The sequence below is a fragment of the Oncorhynchus keta genome, chromosome 29 (assembly GCF_023373465.1).
Source record: "Oncorhynchus keta strain PuntledgeMale-10-30-2019 chromosome 29, Oket_V2, whole genome shotgun sequence".
Classification (NCBI taxonomy): Eukaryota; Metazoa; Chordata; class Actinopteri; order Salmoniformes; family Salmonidae; genus Oncorhynchus; species Oncorhynchus keta.
In genome coordinates, this window is record NC_068449.1 from 22,204,871 (window position 1) to 22,224,673 (window position 19,803).

Consider the following 19,803-nt stretch of genomic DNA (forward strand, 5'->3'; position numbering starts at 1 on the left):
AGCTACCGTAAACATATCAACTCTAGCCTGCTACCACAGAAACACAGAGCCATAAACATTGTACAAAGTCATGTATTTCTGAATGAGTGACAATTACATGTTCCACAGCTGCTGCAGTTTGATCCTGGTTATCGTTTGGGCTCTGGAGGCGGTGGTGTGAGTGACATCAAGTGTCACCCCTTCTTCAATGGTGTCTCCTGGAAGGCACTGTCAAGTTAACATGCCAACAGACTACCTGTGTGTCTCTGGCCTAAATGCAGCTTGAACTGTTTTGGGCAGCCACTGCCCCCTTGTGGCTAAAATAGTTGAAGCCCCAGCTCTGGTGCTACTTCCTGAGCATCTTACTTCCCAAAGAAAGATGATAGATTAGAAGTATAATTCAGAGCAGCAGACACACAGCTAACATGTCAACCCTGCAACAACCAACCTCCATGTTTGAATGATAGAGGCTAGTGTAAACCTCACCTGTCCTTTTGACATATGGTAGGGCAAGATGGGCAAGAGTTTAAAGTGTACTCTTTATCAGCTGACTTTTGGGGTACTTCTGTCATAAAAATGACAAGCAATATTTCTGTTAATATACTGAACAAAGATATAAACGCAACAAAGTGTTGGTCCCATGAGCTGAAATAAGACCCCAGAAATGTTCCATACACACAAATGTATTTCTCTCAACTTTTGTTAATGTTTTTTTTTACATTCCTGTTAGTGAGCATTTCTCCTTTGCCAAGATAATCCATCCACCTGAGAGGTGTGGTATATCAAGAAGCTGATTAAACAGCATGATCATTACACAGGTGCACCTTGTGCTGGGGACAATAAAAGGCTACTCTAAAATGGGTTGTCACACAACACAATGCCACAGATGTCACTAGTTTTGAGGGAGCGTGCAATTACCATGCTGACTGCAGGAAGTCCACGAGAGCTGTTGCTAGAGTATGTAATGTTAATTTATCTTCCGTAAGCCGCCACCAACGTCATTTTAGAGAACTTTGCAGTGCAACCAGCCAGCCTCACAACCACGTGTAACCACACCAGTTCAGGACCTACACATTCTTCTTCACCTGCAGGATCGTCAGAGTAGCCACACGAGGAAACTGTGGGTTTGCAGAATCGAGAGCTCTGTGTGAAGGAGATGTGTTGTGCTGCATGAGGCAAATGGTGGACACACCAGATGCTGAATTTATTTCCTTATATCAAATCAAATGTTATTTGTCACATGCGCTGAATACAACAGGTGTAGGTAGACCTTACAGTGAAATGCTTACTTACAATCCCTTAACCAACAATGCAGTTCAAGAAATAAGAAAAAATGTATCAAAGTAAGAAATGTAATAAAAAGTTACAATAACGAGGCTATATACAGGGGGTACCGAGTCAACGTGCGGGGATACAGGTTAGTCGAGGTCATTTGTACATGTAGGTAGGGGTAAAGAGTGAACTGTAACTCTGTAAATTCTTGCATGGTGCGTTTATATTTTTGTTCAGTGAATCCATGAATATCATCCTTACAAACCAAGCATGAAACATTTTTCCATTGTCAAATACTTTGAGGTTAATAAAAAAGAAGCAAAGCCTCGTATTTTTGCTTGGTCATCTGTACATAGCCTTCATAACTAAACATTTACCACAGCTCAGTCTATCCACTGACTTGTGCATGAGAAATTAAAACGGACTTGTGATGTGTCTTTCAAACTTCTCTATTTCTTTTAGCTTCCAAGCCCTGCCGATTTTAAACCATACCAGCCACCTGGTTTCTCAATTATTGTCCTCGTCAGTCATTTTGAGAGCATTCTGTAAAAAAGGCAAGTGTCTTTGTAAACAGTAGACAACAAAAAGGATAGTTAAGATTTTGTTAAATCTATTTTTCTTTACACAACATAAAGATACTTTCCTTAGGGTGTGTGTGAATCAGATTTTTTACAAATGCTTTAAGGACCCACTGTGATTTCAGTGTAACAACGGATAAAAACCTGTCCCATGTACCACCTCTTAGTCTATAGTGTTTACTGTTTGCAGTCCAGCTTTTCTCAGAAAAAATAAATGAACAATACATAACAAATTTTTTTTTGGTCATTTATATTAACAATTATTTGACAAATATTTATTGTAGGTAGAAAATGGCAAATGGTGCTTTGCGTTGTACAACACCCTCTCCATCTCCAGAGACCCGTTTTAGTGAAACCCCTGGCCCAGACATATAGAACATTTAGCAGAAATTATTTCATCATTTCAGGCCATGCAATAAGTCCAATGCACCTTTCGCTCTTTTCAAGTATCACTTTGTCTAGTTATTCAACAATAAACATCATCAGGAGGAAGGGTATAGCCACTGTTGTGTGAAGGGTGGCTTGTTGTGACTGCCGAGAGGCTGGCTCACATGTCCAGAAGCAGCACTCTGGGGTCTTCTACCACAGTCTTGATCTTACGCAGGAAGGTGACTGCCTCTCTGCCATCGATGAGCCGATGGTCATATGTCAGAGCCACGTACATCATGGGGCGGATCTCCACCTGCAGCAGAGGAGGAGCTTCAGAGACAAACAAATACTGCTTCCTGTCCCTATACCACATCTGATAAGGGGGTCTCCTGAGATGTGAGTCTATATTATATGGAGTAATTCAAAGTCTACAGAACAGAGCCAACACCCACCTTGCCCCCGATGGCCACTGGCCTGTCGAAGATGCCATGCATGCCCAGGATGGCAGACTGCGGAGGGTTGATGATAGGCGTGCCAAACATTGATCCAAATACACCACCGTTGCTGATGGTGAAGGTGCCGCCATCCATGTCTTCCACGGCCAGCTCATTCTTACGGGCCTGCAAACAACATCAACTTAGAAAATGCACAACCGTCAAAAAATATAGCACAGCGAAACAGCACATATCCTTGTCATCCTACTTTCTCCCCCAGCTCGTTGATGGTCTTCTCGATGTCAGCGAAGTTCATTCCCTCCACCCCACGGATCACAGGCACCACCAGGCCCTGGGAGACGGGACAAATGAGATATTCAGAGCTTCGGTTCATGAACACAGTTGAAGTCTGAAGTTTACATACACCTTAGCCAAAAACATTTAAACTCAGTTTTTCACAATTCCTGACATTTAATCCTAGTAAAAAGTCCCTGTCTTAGGTCAGTTAGGATCACCACTATTTTGAAATGTGAAATGTCAGAATAATAGTAGAGAGAATGATTTATTTATTTCATCATATTCCCAGTGGGTCAGAAGTTTACATACACTCAATTAGTATTTGGTACCCAAATTTTGTATAGGATTGAGGTCAGGGCTTTGTGATGGCCACTCCAATACCTTGACTTTGTTGTCCTTAATCCATTTTGCCACAACTTTGGAAGTATGCTTGGGGTCATTGTCCATTTGCGACCAAGCATTAACTTCCTGACTGATGTCTTGAGATGTTGCTTCAATATATCCACGTAATTGTCCTTCCTCATGATGCCATCTATTTTGTGAAATGCACCAGTCCCTCCTGCAGCAAAGCACCCCCACAACATGATGCTGCTACCCCCGTGCTTCACTGTTGGGATGGTGTTCCTCGGCTTGCAAGCATCCCCCGTTTTCCTCCAAACATAATGATGGTCATTATGGCCAAACAGTTTTAGTTTTGTTTCATCAGACCAGAGGACATTTCTCCAAAAAGTACGATCTTTGTCCCCATGTGCAGTTGCAAACCGTAGTCTGGCTTTTTATGGCGGTTTTGGAGCAGTGGCTTCTTCCTTGCTGAGCGGCCTTTCAGGTTATGTCGATATAGGACTCGTTTTACTGTGGATATAGATGCGTTTGTACTGGTTTCCTCCAGCATCTTCACAAGGTCCTTTGCTGTTGTTCTGGGATTGATTTGTACTTTTTACACCAAAGTACGTTCATCTCTAGTAGACAGAACGCGTCTCCTTCCTGAGCGGTAAGACGGCTGTGTGGTCCCATGGTGTTTATACTTGCGGACTATTGTTCAGAAAGATGAACGTGGTACCTTCAGGCGTTTGGAAATTGCACCCATGGATGAACCAGACTTGTGGAGGTCTACAATTTTTTCTGAGGTCTTGGCTGATTTCTTTAGATTTTCCCATGATGTCAAGCAAAGAGGCACTGAGTTTGAATGTAGGCCTTGAAATACATCCACAAGTACACCTCCAATTGACTGAAATGATGTCAAGTAGCCTATCAGAAGCTTCTAAAGTCAACAATTTTCTGGAATTTTCCAAGCTGTTTAAAGGCATAGTCAACTTAGTGTATGTAAACTTCTGACCCGCTGGAATTGTGATACAGTGAGTTATAAGTGAAATCTGTTTGTAAACAGTTGTTGGAAAAATTACTTGTGCCATGCACAAAGTAGATGTCCTAACAGACTTGCCAAAACTACAAACAAGAAATTTGTGGAGTGGTTGAAAAATGAGTTTTAAATGACTCCAACCTAAGTGTATGTAAACTTCCAACTTCAGCTGCATTAGCCCTGTTGTAAATGTGTTAACAGTGAGTAGCCAACCATAGGCATTACCTTGGTGTTGCTACAGCCACACTGATGTCCACATAGTCCCTGTACACAACCTCTTTGGTGGTGTCATCAATTACTAAAAAGAGAAAAGTTATGAAAATAGGTTTTCAAAGTTTAAATAGTGTATTAACCTCTTAAATGTAAAGTCCCTTTATAGTCCCCTATAAAATGCAGCCCTCCGATGAAATTCAAAATCCCGATGTGGCCCTCAAGCCAAAAGGTTTGCCCACCCCTGGTCTAGAACCTTTTATCCGTAATGCGAACTATTGCTACCAATCTCAGAGACGAGACACACTGAGCACGCTACATTACAATGTAAACAGATTCCATCGTTTTAGCATAAAATTTGTTCTCAAGGGGGAGGGGGGGGGGTAAAAACTAAGAATATTGAGCAGGAAGCTAAAAAGGCAGCAGCTCTGAATAAGTATACCGGCATTGAAGTTTGAATACAATACTGGTCGGACTCAGATCAGGGGAGCCATTTGGAAAACAAGTATTTTGACACGGCCGATGAAGATTGCTTTCTAGAAGGATTGGATCCACTTTTAGATCTGTAAGGAACTTATTTTCATGACTTTATAATAGCTAATGTACTATATGTATGTGTTTTATAAGTAGTCTGCTTTTTGTGCATTTGATTTAGTTGACATAGGCCTATGTAACAAGTCATTTCATCTTATAGAATTCCAAAGTAATTATTGTCTATGTTTCATATTAGTTCACTGTATGCTGTTCTAAGTTTCATCCTTGTAACTTTGGAGAGGCCACTAAATTCTCATAGCCATTGTTGCTTTGTGGTTCTCACCTCTGCCTTTGTCTCCAAAATGTTACTGTTTGCATTGTGTGTGTGCTTCACACCTATGTGAGTCATTGTACAGAACGTTTAGGCTTTGTTTTTACTTTATAGTAATGTTGTTTTAAATTTACAACTGCAATTATTTGTGCCTTACAACAATATATATTTATTTTATTTGGATGATGACATTTGGGAGCCACCGTTCCCCAGCAAGCGCCCCTGCCAGTCAACGTCTTCACCCCCCACTGGTATGTCAATCACCCCGCCTGATGGTTCTACATCCACTTTTCATAGACCGCTTGTAAAAGAAAATAGGACGAATGTTGCCACAAGCCCCTAACAGAATCAGTTTCCCCAAGACCAAGGTAAACGACATGACAAAGACAGTGGAGAATGGGACCATACGTTGAAATGAAACAAGCTGCTTTTTGTGAAACGGAAGGACACTAGGGAAGTAACCATGCTCACCACACAGCACAAGGCATTCAATAACAACAATGTCTCAAGGAGGGTGAAAAAACTGAAGAATGTCCCTATTCCTGTTTCTGTGAAGGACTACAATGCCAGCATGGGGGGTGTCGACCCATCTGATGCTCTGATAGGCTACTACCAGGCTACTACCAGGCTACTACCAAGCTTACTACCCCGCCCTCCACAAGACCAAAAAGTGGTATAATACTATTTTTTTGACCATTTTGTGGACATTGCTACAGTAAATGCTTTCTTTCTCCACAAGCAGATGGCCAAAGCAAAAGGTCAAGCTCCTCTTTCTCCCAGTTGGCCTTCTGAGAGCAGCTGGTGATGGAAATGGCTGAATTGGAGGCCCAAAGCAACCTCGCAATCACCACAAGACCCCCCCACTCAAGGTGAGCGCCACTATCCAACACACATGCCAAAAGAAAAAAGGAAGAACTGCAAGCAAAACCCAGGGGGGAGTGAAATGCCAGATCTCCTATCCGAAATGCCAGATCTCCTATCCGAAATGCCAGATCTCCTATCCGAAATGCCAGATCTCCTATCCGAAATGCCAGATCTCCTATCCGAAATGCCAGATCTCCTATCCGAAATGCCAGATCTCCTATCCGAAATGCCAGATCTCCTATCCGAAATGCCAGATCTCCTATCCGAAATGCCAGATCTCCTATCCGAAATGCCAGTTCATTTTTGGTTTCCTGGCAGAGAGGGACTGCTTCAAAGACTAATCACGACATGCACAAGCTGTGCTGAAAGTGTGAAAGTGAAATCTAATCATCTACACCTGGGATATAAAACAAACACCATTTGTAAATAGTTCAGCTTATTTCTATTTTTATTTGAAACCTTTTCCAGTGAAGGATGCGTGTGTAAGAAAGTTTGTGTTTGATAAGACATTTTTATATTTTTTGTGTGTGTATCTGTTGCTTTGATATTGTTTTTGTAAACAGTTCATTTGTATGTGGGACCAATACATTGGATATGCCTAGGCTAAACATTCAGGCACTTTGGAGGTTGAAAAAAAAAAAAAAAACACTTGGATACCTCCTGTATGATGTCCCCCGAACCCCACCACAATGTTTGAGAGAGGTTGATGTTGTAGAAATGTCGTTTCTATATTGAACAGGCACTAGGCACATCCAGGGTGCAAAAACAGTGCAATTACCATATTCAGACACTTTGGAGAGGTTGAAAGGACACTTGAATGTACCCTGGATACCCCTTAACACCACCACAATGTTTGAGTGAGGTTGATATGGTAGAAATTGTGTTTTATACTGAACACATAACTTTTAGGGATTGCAAATATATGTTATAGCACTGGATTTATCTCATTTACAGGCATATGCCACTTTGGAGAGATTTGATATTTGGAATTTTATTGGGATCTCCTATCGCAAAAGCTCCACTCTTTCTTCCACACAATACAGAAAGAACATTAATAGACAAGAACAGAACTACGTAAAGGTTTTAAAAAGGCACACTTAGTTTGTGTGTATGGGGAGAGGTGTGCCGTGAGGTGTTGCTTTCAGTTTTTTGAAACCAGGTTTGCTGTTTATTTGAGCAATGAGATGGAACAGAGTGCCACGCAACAATGGCTCTATATAATATCAAATGTTTTCTTGAATTTGTTGTGGATTTGGGGACTGTGAAAAGACCCCTGGTGGCATGTCTTGTGGGGTAAAGGACACTCGGAAACGTCCCATGACCACACCTGACACCACTTACTAAAACATCTGCCCATTTCTAGTTGTTAGGTCAATCAATCCCGTTGTTAGGTCAATCAATCCCATTTCTAGTTGTTAGGTCAATCAATCCCATTTCTAGTTGTTAGGTCAATCAATCCCATTTCTAGTTGTTAGGTCAATCAATCCCATTTCTAGTTGTTAGGTCAATCAATCCCATTTCTAGTTGTTAGGTCAATCAATCCCATTTCTAGTTGTTAGGTCAATCAATCCCATTTCTAGTTGTTAGGTCAATCAATCCCATTTCTAGTTGTTAGGTCAATCAATCCCATTTCTAGTTGTTAGGTCAATCAATCCCATTTCTAGTTGTTAGGTCAATCAATCCCATTTCTAGTTGTTAGGTCAATCAATCCCATTTCTAGTTGTTAGGTCAATCAATCCCATTTCTAGTTGTTAGGTCAATCAATCCCATTTCTAGTTGTTAGGTCAATCAATCCCATTTCTAGTTGTTAGGTCAATCAATCCCATTTCTAGTTGTTAGGTCTAACAATCCCATTTCTAGTTGTTAGGTGTATCAATCCCATTTCTAGTTGTTAGGTGTATCAATCCCATTTCTAGTTGTTAGGTCTATCAATCCCATTTCCAGTTGTTAGGTGTATCAATCCCATTTCTAGTTGTTAGGTCTATCAATCCCATTTCTAGTTGTTAGGTCTATCAATCCCATTTCTAGTTGTTAGGTCTATCAATGCCATTTCTAGTTGTTAGGTCTATCAATCCCATTTCTAGTTGTTAGGTCTATCAATCCCATTTCCAGTTGTTAGGTCAATCAATCCCATTTCTAGTTGTTAGGTCAATCAATCCCATTTCTAGTTGTTAGGTCAATCAATCCCATTTCTAGTTGTTAGGTCTATCAATCCCATTTCTAGTTGTTAGGTCTATCAATCCCATTTCTAGTTGTTAGGTGTATCAATCCCATTTCTAGTTGTTAGGTGTATCAATCCCATTTCTAGTTGTTAGGTGTATCAATCCCATTTCTAGTTGTTAGGTCTATCAATCCCATTTCCAGTTGTTAGGTCTATCAATCCCATTTTCCCCCTGATAGTGAGCACATGTTGTGGAAGCCATCTGATGTGTTTCCAGCTCTGGGGATCAATAACGCACGTATAGTCGGTCAATGAAATATGACTTTCAACGTTTAAAAAAAAAAGATTGTGTGTGCTTGATCTTGTGATTTCTGAACTATGTAACTCCTATCTTTTGATAATTTCCTCACAATCTCCCAGATGTCTTCATTCCAAATGTTTGCATGTCAGAATCATGTAATTACACATGAATAGCAGTTACTTTTGGGTATGTCTATTTAGGCGAAAATCTAACATTTAAGAGGTTAACCAATGAACTTTAAAAATTGATTTAGCTTCTATGAATCACTTCCTTGAAGCATAGTGTTCTTTCTGGCTGTGGGTGGGGAAACCCACAGACCATTTTAGATACTAATGGGTTAGCAGTGAAGATCAAACCTACTTGGCTATGGTTAGTTTAAATAGGCCAGAGAGGCCTTGGTGGAGTATATAGGTACACTGTGGTTCTGAAGGTTGTCTATGAAAGAGGCAAAACGTATGGTTTTTTGTGCCTTATTAAGATAGATGTGACTTTGGGTAAAGGAGAGCATACCTCCGTTGACGGAAGGTTGGTCCATCAGAGCGTATGCTGAAGCCTTGACAAATGCAGACATGAAGCCCAGCTTGATGTTGTGTTTCTTCAGGAAAGTATCTTTGTAGGCTTTCCTCATCTCACTGATGTTGCTATGGACAGAAACTAGACCAAGTCAGAATGCTGCTGTCCTAACCAACACCCAGTATATGTACTTACTTTCAGGAAAATGTTACGGAATTGACCATACTAAAATACATTTTTCATAGACATCTCTGATATTGATTGACAGCACAAACATGCACTACTCTCTCAATCTTTTCAACCAATCTTAAAAACCAATACATATGTTTCTGTCAAAGTTCTGCTTCTCCAGGTCATGGTGATTGAGTGCCATTGACACTGGGCTGCTAATGTTACACCATTGCTCATTTCTCTTCTGTATGATGAAAAAGGACTCTTATATCTCACTTTTTAATTGTTTGTTTTCCTGTCTCTAACCCGGTTTAAACTCTAGGGTTTCTCCGCTAACGGCATTAGCCCCTCCCAAGACACGCACTCTCCGAGAAAGGAGAGAAGAAGCGATAAAAATCTTCACTTTCCAAACCCTCTAAATCTTATTGGCCTGTCATAAAAGCCCATATCGGTTGAGGCAGCTCGTCCACTCAGAGCGCAGGTCTCTGTGGGCCCCAGTAGATGCTCTGGCCTCCTGCTCTGGCTGCTCCTTCGGCTCCAGATGAGCCCAGGCCTGGAAGTCTTCCTCCAGATCATCAATGCCAATTCAATTAAGATGCACAGAAACCCCTGAATAGCTGAAAGCTGACACCCCACATTTACACAGAAAAGAAATCCTCAAAGTTTCATCTTCAGCACAGGGGGGCAAACATGAGCACTAACATTTCCTTGTAAATTAATAAAGCCCCCGTTTTAACAAATCTTATCTTTGTTTTCACCAACATTAGGACCAAATATTTACATTCCATCATTTAAGAGGGGATCAGGTTGCAAAAAGGTTTTCCTGTTGAGCAGATCCAATCTATAACCATTGTCTGTATGGCCTCAGCTTGAATAACATAGAGAAGTATAGCATTTCTTTACTTTTGACCTTACTTTATCCAGACATTTATTTTAGATACAGGATTTAAATTTCCAGATAGCATAATCCCTAATATAAAATGTATACATTAATATAAGTGAATCTGTTTCACGGAAAGTGTATTGATAATGTTAAAAATGTGGTGGTTGAGTAATCATCTCCCTTAAGAAGGACTTCCTATCTAATAATGTTAATAAGGTTATAGGGCAACCTATTCTGTTATTTCCTACCTCATGTCGACCTCATTAAATGTTGTCAACATAGCGCAGGTGTTCTGGGCTTCCTTCAGTCTCTGAGCGATTCTCAGACGCATACGGTTCATCTTCACCTGAGATAGAAAGAAAACAAAAATAGAAAAACTATTTTAAGAATTTCTCAAAATATTTTCTCTGAAGAAAAAAATGTAAAACAATGCCACAACAGCTATGCAGACTAGCAGATAGTTGATGATTATTTTTTGCTTACTCTACCAACACCACCTCCGGTCTGAGCTATTGTGAATAACATGGGTGTTTTACGGCAGTATTTCGTGATTATGATCCCTCACCCTGTGCTCTGTCCTGGCTGGTATCCCCCTTCCATCTGCAACAGCGGCTGGGGCAGCAGTGGGTTTGATGGCTGAAACTGTGTCAGACAGACAGGGGAACAGGAGCTGTTAGTACCCCGCCACCTCCATTTAGCCATTAGCAATTGTCACTGTCAACAGGCAAGGGCTAAGTGATTTATTCAATTTCCATAATCAACAGTGCACACAGGTCAGGCTAAATACCTCTCATGACATTGAGTCCACCGAGTGGCCAGTTGACAGACTAAGCCCCAAAATTGCCTACTCTGTAGGCCTGTGTTTCAGACATAAGGAAATGGATATGGTGGGAATTGTTTTACTTTTAAAAACCTTGCCAATACAGAGATGCTCGTTCTAGGTCCCAGGAAACAAAGAGATCTGCTGTTTGATCAAAACGATGAATATTGATGGTTGTACAGTCATCTCAAATAAAACAGTGAAGGACCACAAAGTTACTCTGGACCCTGATCTATCATTTGACAAACATTTCAATAATTCTTCAAGGGCTGCCTTTTTTCCATCTTCGCAACATTGCAAAAAATCTGAAACTTTTTGTGCAAATAAAAGCTATTCTATGCTTTTGTCACTTCTAGGTTAGACTACTGCAATGCTCTACTCTCAGGCTACCCAGATTAGGCACTAAATATATTTCAGTTAGTGCTAAATACGGCTGCTAGAATCTTGACTAGAACAAAAAAAATGTGATCATATTACTCCAGTGCTAGCCTCTCTACACTGGCTTCCTGTTAAGCCTAGGTCTGATTTCAAGGTTTCACTGCAAACCTAAAAAGCATTACATGGACTTGCTCCTACCAATCTCTCTGATTTGGTCCTGCCGTACATAACTACAAGGTACGCTATGGCGATCACAAGACACAGGCCTCCTTATTGTCCCTGGAATATCTAAGCAAGCAGCTGGAGGCAGGGTTTTCTCCTATAGAGCTCCATTTTTATGAAATGATCTGCCTATCTGAGAGATACAGACTCAGTCTCAAACTTTAAGTCTGTACTGAAGAATCAGCTCTTCAGTAGGTCCTATGACCTGATTTTCCTATCATGTTTTGGGCCCCTTGGGCTCGTGCGGTGGGGGAGATTTTTGTGGCCTATACTCAGCCTTGTCTCAGGGTAGTAATTTGGTGGTGTGCTGATAGCCCAATAGTGATGTGGGGGCTGTGCTTTGGCAAAGTGGGTGAGGTTATATCCTGCCTGGTTGGCCCTGTCCGGGGGTATCGTCAGACGGGGCCACAATGTCTACCGACCCCCGCTGTCTCAGTCTCCTGTATCTACGCTGCAATAGTCTGTGCGGGGGGGCTAGGATCTGTGCTATCTGGTGTAATTATCCTGTGTTATCTGGTGTCCTGTGTGAATGCAAGTATGCTCCCTCTAATTCTTCTCTTTTCTCTCCTCTTAACAATGTTTGAACATCTTGAAGAATGATCTGGCCTTAACGGACATGTACTCTTATAATATCCTCCCGGCACAGCCAGAAGAGGACTGGTTCCTCTCTACCCGGCACAGCCAGAAGAGGACTGGTTCCTCTCTACCCGGCACAGCCAGAAGAAGACTGGTTCCTCTCTACCCGGCACAGCCAGAAGAGGACTGGTTCCACTCTACCCAGTACAGCCAGAAGAGGACTGGCCACCCCTCAGAGCCTGGTTCCTCTCTACCCAGTACAGCCAGAAGAGGACTGGTTCCTCTCTACCCAGTACAGCCAGAAGAGGACTGGTTCCTCTTTACCCAGTACAGCCAGAAGAGGACTGGCCACCCCTCAGAGCCTGGTTCCTCTCTACCCAGTACAGCCAGAAGAGGACTGGCCACCCCTCAGAGCCTGGTTCTTCTCTACCCAGTACAGCCAGAAGAGGACTGGCCACCCCTCAGAGCCTGGTTCCTCTCTACCCAGTACAGCCAGAAGAGGACTGGTTCCTCTCTACCCAGTACAGCCAGAAGAGGACTGGCCACCCCTCAGAGCCTGGTTCCTCTCTACCCGGTACAGCCAGAAGAGGACTGGCCACCCCTCAGAGCCTGGTTCCTCTCTACCCAGTACAGCCAGAAGAGGACTGGCCACCCCTCAGAGCCTGGTTCCTCTCTACCCAGTACAGCCAGAAGAGGACTGGCCACCCCTCAGAGCCTGGTTCCTCTCTACCCAGTACAGCCAGAAGAGGACTGGCCACCCCTCAGAGCCTGGTTCCTCTCTACCCAGTACAGCCAGAAGAGGACTGGCCACCCCTCAGAGCCTGGTTCCTCTCTACCCGGCACAGCCAGAAGAGGACTGGCCACCCCTCAGAGCCTGGTTCCTCTCTACCCAGTACAGCCAGAAGAGGACTGGCCACCCCTCAGAGCCTGGTTCCTCTCTACCCAGTACAGCCAGAAGAGGACTGGCCACCCTCAGAGCCTGGTTCCTCTCTACCCAGTACAGCCAGAAGAGGACTGGCCACCCCTCAGAGCCTGGTTCCTCTCTACCCAGTACAGCCAGAAGAGGACTGGCCACCCCTCAGAGCCTGGTTCCTCTCTACCCGGTACAGCCAGAAGAGGACTGGCCACCCCTCAGAGCCTGGTTCCTCTCTACCCGGCACAGCCAGAAGAGGACTGGCCACCCTCAGAGCCTGGTTCCTCTCTACCCGGTACAGCCAGAAGAGGACTGGCCACCCCTCAGAGCCTGGTTCCTCTCTACCCAGTACAGCCAGAAGAGGACTGGCCACCCCTCAGAGCCTGGTTCCTCTCTACCCAGTACAGCCAGAAGAGGACTGGCCACCCCTCAGAGCCTGGTTCCTCTCTACCCAGTACAGCCAGAAGAGGACTGGCCACCCTCAGAGCCTGGTTCCTCTCTACCCAGTACAGCCAGAAGAGGACTGGCCACCCCTCAGAGCCTGGTTCCTCTATACCCAGTACAGCCAGAAGAGGACTGGCCACCCCTCAGAGCCTGGTTCCTCTCTACCCAGTACAGCCAGAAGAGGACTGGCCACCCCTCAGAGCCTGGTTCCTCTCTACCCAGTACAGCCAGAAGAGGACTGGCCACCCCTCAGAGCCTGGTTCCTCTCTACCCGGCACAGCCAGAAGAGGACTGGCCACCCCTCATAGCCTGGTTCCTCTCTACACGGCACAGCCAGAAGAGGACTGGCCACCCCTCAGAGCCTGGTTCCGCTCTAGATTTCTGCCTTTCTAGGGAGTTTTTACTAGCAAACGTGCTTCTACATCTGTATTGCATACTCTTTGTGGTTTTAGGCTGGGTTTCTGTATAAGCACTTTGTAACATCTGCTGATGTAAAAATGGCTTTATACATGAATGTGATTGATTAACCTGGTGTGGCAGAGATGGCAGCTCCTGGCACGGGTGGCACGGGGGGCATTGTGGTGGGGATGGGGCCCACTGCAGAGGCAGCAAAGGATGGAGGTGTGGCAGCAGCAGGGGGTGGAGGAGCTGCTACTGCTGCTGGGGCCTCTGCAGCTTGGGCAGCAACAGCTGAAGAGAGAAAGTTATAAGAATGTGCATCAGGCAAGATTAACACTAGACAATGGTAAATGTGTTTGCAGTGTAGATAAATAAGATCTAATACCTCTGTAAACAACATCTACCATGTGTCTTGAATTGATGGAATTTAGACTATTTTTTTTATTTATTGGGTCCTCCAACATTAACATGCCACAATCAGGTCAGAACAGTGGAGGATGTGCCGACGATCCACCTGGTAAACTCAATGGTACTGACCTCCTTTCCGGAGTTTGAAGAGAGCCTGTCCTCCCTCGACCTTCTCCCCATCAGGGACCAGTAGCTCCTCAATCACCCCAGCAGCAGGAGACGGCACCTGCACTGATGTCTGCGGAGCAAGACAAACCATTGCAGACCACGCATGACACAACAAACTATCCATGTATCTGTTATTAACAAAAAACAGTCAACCGTATTAGTCTATTAATATATAAGGAGGTTGTAAAAATTGCATTTCAAAAGAACAATAGACTCCCAGAGCGGTACCTTGTCCGTCTCAATCTCACAAACCACCTCATCCTCTTTGACAGAGTCACCAACCGCTGCAAGGAGAAGGTTACATTTAGCGTAGCTAACAGAGAAATATCTACCCGGCTGCAACCGACATCTAAATGAGCACAAAGAACAGACACAAATAAGCCTGAGTTACTTTACCTTTCTCCCACCTCACATCCCCCTCTGTGACTGACTCCGCAAACGCAGGTGTCTTTACTGTGATAACTTCATTCCCTAGAAGATCACACAATATTGACTCCATACAAATCCTGTAGTATTATACACATTACTGCTTAGATCACAAGGGTCAAAAAAAGGGAGAAGAGTCGAAGGCGATACATACTGCAAGCTGAAGACGTCTTGAAGTATCTGGTTTGGAAGACGCTGGACCTGGCTCCGCATTTCCTACAGATAAAAAAAAGTGTCAATATAGAAAGTGCAACTGCACATATCGAGGCTAAAAGACAGGTGAAGCCATGCTCTAATGAGAGGACGGAGGTCAATGGCGCATTGATAATACTTACGCTGGGTTGTTGACTGTGACACTACGGCTAGCGGACAGTCCTGGAGCAGATGACAACAGTAAATCACTCCCTGCTCGTGCAGAATCTAAAACGACTTCATACAGGCAAGAGCTGGGTTGAACTACTGTGATTTACAGTGCCTTCGGAAAGCATTTAGACCCTTTGACTTTTTCCTAATTTTGTTATGTTACAGCCTTGTTCTAAAATGGGTTAAAAAAAATATATTTTTTTTATAGCAATCTACCCCATAATGACAACACGAAAAAAGGTTTGTAGATTATTTTGCAAACGTATTAAAAATAAAAAACATATACCTTATTTACATAAGTATTCAGACCCTTTGCTATACCCTTTGCTTAACCGCCATCGATAAGAAACATTACTGTGCAGCCGTATTCATTGATCTGGCCAAGGCTTTCGACTCTGTCAACCACCACATCCTCATCGGCAGACTCGACAGCCTTGGTTTCTCAAATGATTGCCTCGCCTGGTTCACCAACTACTTCTCTGATAGAATTCAGTGTGTCAAATCGGAGGGTCTGCTGTCCGGACCTCTGGCAGTCTCTATGGGGGTGCCACAGGGTTCAATTCTTGGACCGACTCTCTTCTCTGTATACATCAATGAGGTCGCTCTTGCTGCTGGTGAGTCCCTGATCCACCTCTACGCAGACGACACCATTCTGTATACTTCCGGCCCTTCTTTGGACACTGTGTTAACAACCCTCCAGGCAAGCTTCAATGCCATACAACTCTCCTTCCGTGGCCTCCAATTGCTCTTAAATACAAGTAAAACTAAATGCATGCTCTTCAACCAATCGCTACCTGCACCTACCCGCCTGTCCAACATCACTACTCTGGACGGCTCTGACTTAGAATACGTGGACAACTACAAATACTTAGGTGTCTGGTTAGACTGTAAACTCTCCTTCCAGACCCATATCAAACATCTCCAATCCAAAGTTAAATCTAGAATTGGCTTCCTATTTCGCAACAAAGCATCCTTCACTCATGCTGCCAAACATACCCTTGTAAAACTGACCATCCTACCAATCCTCGACTTTGGCGATGTCATTTACAAAATAGCCTCCAATACCCTACTCAACAAATTGGATGCAGTCTATCACAGTGCAATCCTTTTTGTCACCAAAGCCCCATATACTACCCACCATTGCGACGTGTACGCTCTCGTCGGCTGGCCCTCGCTTCATACTCGTCGCCAAACCCACTGGCTCCATGTCATCTACAAGACCCTGCTAGGTAAAGTCCCCCTTATCTCAGCTCGCTGGTCACCATAGCATCTCCCACCTGTAGCACACGCTCCAGCAGGTATATCTCTCTAGTCACCCCCAAAACCAATTCTTTCTCCAATTCTTTCTTGCTATATTGTATTTACTTTGCCACCATGGCCTTTTCTGCCTTTACCTCCCTTCTCACCTAATTTGCTCACATTGTATATAGACTTGTTTATACTGTATTATTGACTGTATGTTTGTTTTACTACATGTGTAACTCTGTGTCGTTGTATCTGTCGAACTGCTTTGCTTTATCTTGGCCAGGTCGCAATTGTAAATGAGAACTTGTTCTCAACTTGCCTACCTGGTTAAATAAAGGTGAAATAAAAATAAAATAAAATGAGACTCGAAATTGAGCTCAGGTGCATCCTGTTTCCATTGATCATCCTTGATGTTTCTACAACTTGATTGGAGTCCAGGTGGGGTAAATTAAATTGATTGGACATGATTTGGAAAGGCACACACCTGACTATATAAAAAGGTCCCACATTTGACAGTGCATGCCAGAGCAAAAATCAAGCCATGAGCTCGAAGGAATTGTCAGTAGACAGAATTGTGTCGAGGCAGAGATCTGGGGAAGGCTACCAAAAATGTCTAGAGCATTGAAGGTCCCCAAGAACACAGTGGCCTCCATCATTCTTCAAATGGAAGAAGTTTGGAACCACCAAGACTCTTCCTAGAGCTGGCTGCCCAGCCAAACTGAGCAATCGGGGAAGAAGGGCCTCGGTCAGGGAGGTGACCAAGAACCCGATGGTCACTCTGAGAGAGCTCTAGAAGGACAACCATCTCTACAGCACTCCACCAATCAGGCCTTTATTGTAGAGTGGTCAGACAGAAGCCACTCCTCAGTAAAGAGCACATGACAGCCCGCTTGGAGTTTGCCAAAAGGCACCCAGACCAAGGACTCTCAGACCACGAGAAACAAGATTCTCTTGGCTGATGAAACCAAGATTGAACCCTTTGGCCTGAATGCCAAGCATCACGTCTGGAGGAAACCTGGTACCATCCCTACGGGGAAGCAGGTGGCGGCAGCATCGTGCTGTGGGGATGTTTTTCAGCAGCAAGGACTTGGAGACTAGTCAGGATCGAGGGAAAATGAACAGAGCAAAGTACAGCGAGATCCTTGATGAAAACCTGCTCCAGAGCGCTCAGGACCTCAGATTGGGGCGAAGGTTCACCTTCCAACAGGACAACGACCCTAAACACACAGCCAAGACAACGCAGGAGTGGCTTCGGGACAAGTCTCAATGTCCTTGAGTGGCCTAGCCAGAGCCAGGACTTGAACATCTCTGGAGAGACCTGAAAATAGCTGTGCAACAATGCTCCCCATCCAGCCTGACAGCTTGAGAGAATCTGCAGAGAAGAATGGAAGAAACTCCCCAAATACAGGTCTGCCAAGCTTGTAGCGACATACCCAATAAGACTCGAGGCTGTAATCGCTGCCAAAGGTGTTTCAACAAAGTACTGAGTAAAGGGTCTGAATAGTTATGTAAATGTCATATCAGCTTTTTAATTTATATAAATTTGCAAACATTTTTAAAAAAATCAGTTTTTACATTGTCATTATGGGTTATTGTGGGTAGATTGAGAGAGGAAAACAGTTTCATACATTTTTGAATAAGGCTGTAATGTAACAAAATTTGGAAAAAGTCAAGGGGTCTGAAAACTTCTAAATGCACTGTACATGCGGTTTCAAAACACACTCACCTGACACAGCCTGCCGTGCCAATACATTGTTTCCCTGTCATAGAAAACAGCAACCTGTTAGCTATCAATATAAAGTGTTTATTAAACAATTCTAAATAATATCCTGATGTGATGTTGTTCAGGTGGTTTACAGTACAATTCACATAGTTTTAAAAAGTTGGAAGTACTCAGATTGCTCATATCATATGCCACTTACTGTATTTCCCTCTTCCAAAACAAGGGACTGAATATTCATAAAATCAACAGGTATTTGTTACCAAGGACCATGTTTTTACAACGTCCACATGCAGGGTTGCAACTTTCATTGGGGACATGCCGCCCCCCCAGTTTTATCATTGGAATGTGACACAAAACGGGTCAACAGTTTGCTTTAGGACCATGCGGACGCCTCCAAGCAGACGGGTAGGCGAGTGTTAATCCGACTGGATAAAAAATATATAATTTATGTCTCTCCCCAATTTCTAACGTTAAAGTTGCACCCCTGTTCACATGAACAGTCTGACAGTCAAACTGGTACATACTGTTCTGTACCTCCCAAGTCAAAGGTCAGTGTAGTCGTGGTAGGGGGAGGTCAACATGTGTGTTGGACCAATCAGTGAATTCAACACTTGGAAACAATGTAGACATAGGGTCAACTACATTATCATACTACTATAATTTAATATATGACCAAGTGAAAATAGACTGAATAGAGGGCTATCTGTGTGTGAAAGTTAAACTTCAAACCGGTCTGTTTATCTTATACTAAGATTGGACAGTCAATTGAGGGGTGATGGAACTTTGAAGAGGGAATTCGAACATCATGTGTAACGTTAATCACAAAAGATGACATAGTTCAAGATATATATAACTAACCTGCTAGGCCACGTACAATAGTCTTTATCATTAACGTTACACAAATAGTTACAGGTATGCGTGCTAGCCAAAACTCTCAAATGACCTCAGATTGTTTCCAAGACACAAGCTAGCTAAATAAACCACTGGTTGACTAACGAACAAGTTAGCGCGTAAAACCAAAATGTCAGGTAACAAATCAGATTAACGTTAGCTACATGGGGAGACTACTTTAGAATTCAAAATAGGTTTGAACCATACAGGGTGTCAGGCTGTCCTTGGTTTGACAATGCGAAGAAGGCCTATCACGGCCTACTGATCGCACCGGCGGCGCCACTAACTAGCTAGCGAGCTAACGTTAGCATTGGCAGCAGCATGGATGAATCTACGCATGCGATCACAGAAAACACTCAAGCTTGCCAATGGTGTAATACTTACCTGACTAATGACAGCGACAAAACGGCTAACATTCCGAGTGACACACCGGGAGTGGGATAACATGGCGGCTAAAGTGACAGAAACCTGTCCGCGGAAGGGAATCTCCTTCAGCAGGCCAAGTTGGGTCGTCACTAGTTACCACAGTCACAAAGTCCTATTTTTAAAATGTTTCTTGTGATTTCTTCAGAAACACCAGGATACATACAATAAGCATACAAACAGACAATGATAACATACAACAAATTA

The 19,803-nt window shown here is 43.5% G+C and overlaps 2 protein-coding genes across 6 annotated transcripts in view; one reads left to right on the top strand and one right to left on the bottom strand.

The window, feature by feature from the left end:
- The window catches only part of rps6kl1 (ribosomal protein S6 kinase-like 1), a 168,914-nt gene extending 168,658 nt beyond the window's left edge, over positions 1-256 (top strand). For all 4 annotated transcript variants that reach the window (XM_052486205.1, XM_035742839.2, XM_035742840.2 and 1 more), the window contains one exon: positions 109-256. In XM_052486205.1, coding sequence (XP_052342165.1) covers positions 109-219 — 111 coding nt within the window. In that variant the 3' untranslated portion in view covers positions 220-256. The remainder of the gene's footprint in view (positions 1-108) is intronic.
- On the bottom strand, positions 57-19,712 carry dlst (dihydrolipoamide S-succinyltransferase). Of its 2 annotated transcripts, none has more exons than XM_052486207.1 (15): positions 19,558-19,712; positions 18,286-18,319; positions 15,287-15,326; positions 15,106-15,167; positions 14,922-14,996; positions 14,754-14,809; positions 14,487-14,595; positions 14,079-14,240; positions 10,763-10,839; positions 10,446-10,543; positions 9,141-9,271; positions 4,516-4,587; positions 2,901-2,986; positions 2,651-2,818; positions 57-2,511 (listed from the first exon to the last, which is right to left on the bottom strand). In XM_052486207.1, exons 1-15 carry the CDS (start codon positions 19,618-19,620, stop codon positions 2,377-2,379), a joined length of 1,368 nt encoding a protein of 455 aa, XP_052342167.1. In that variant the 5' UTR covers positions 19,621-19,712; the 3' UTR covers positions 57-2,376. The 2 variants fall into 2 exon arrangements, with proteins under 2 accessions (XP_052342167.1, XP_052342166.1); XM_052486206.1 differs by having other exon boundaries at positions 15,287-15,380.
- Positions 19,713-19,803: the final 91 nt, after the last annotated feature.

Excerpts from the sequence above, each read along its gene's own strand:
- dlst (XM_052486206.1), bottom strand. The coding sequence starts at position 19,620 with ATGTTATCCCACTCCCGGTGTGTCACTCGGAATGTTAGCCGTTTTGTC. Across the intron at positions 14,997-15,105 it reads CAAGACGTCTTCAGCTTGCA|GGAATGAAGTTATCACAGTA; the intron begins GTATGTATCGCC and ends GTGATCTTCTAG. Across the intron at positions 14,596-14,753 it reads GTGAGATTGAGACGGACAAG|ACATCAGTGCAGGTGCCGTC; the intron begins GTACCGCTCTGG and ends CTTGCTCCGCAG.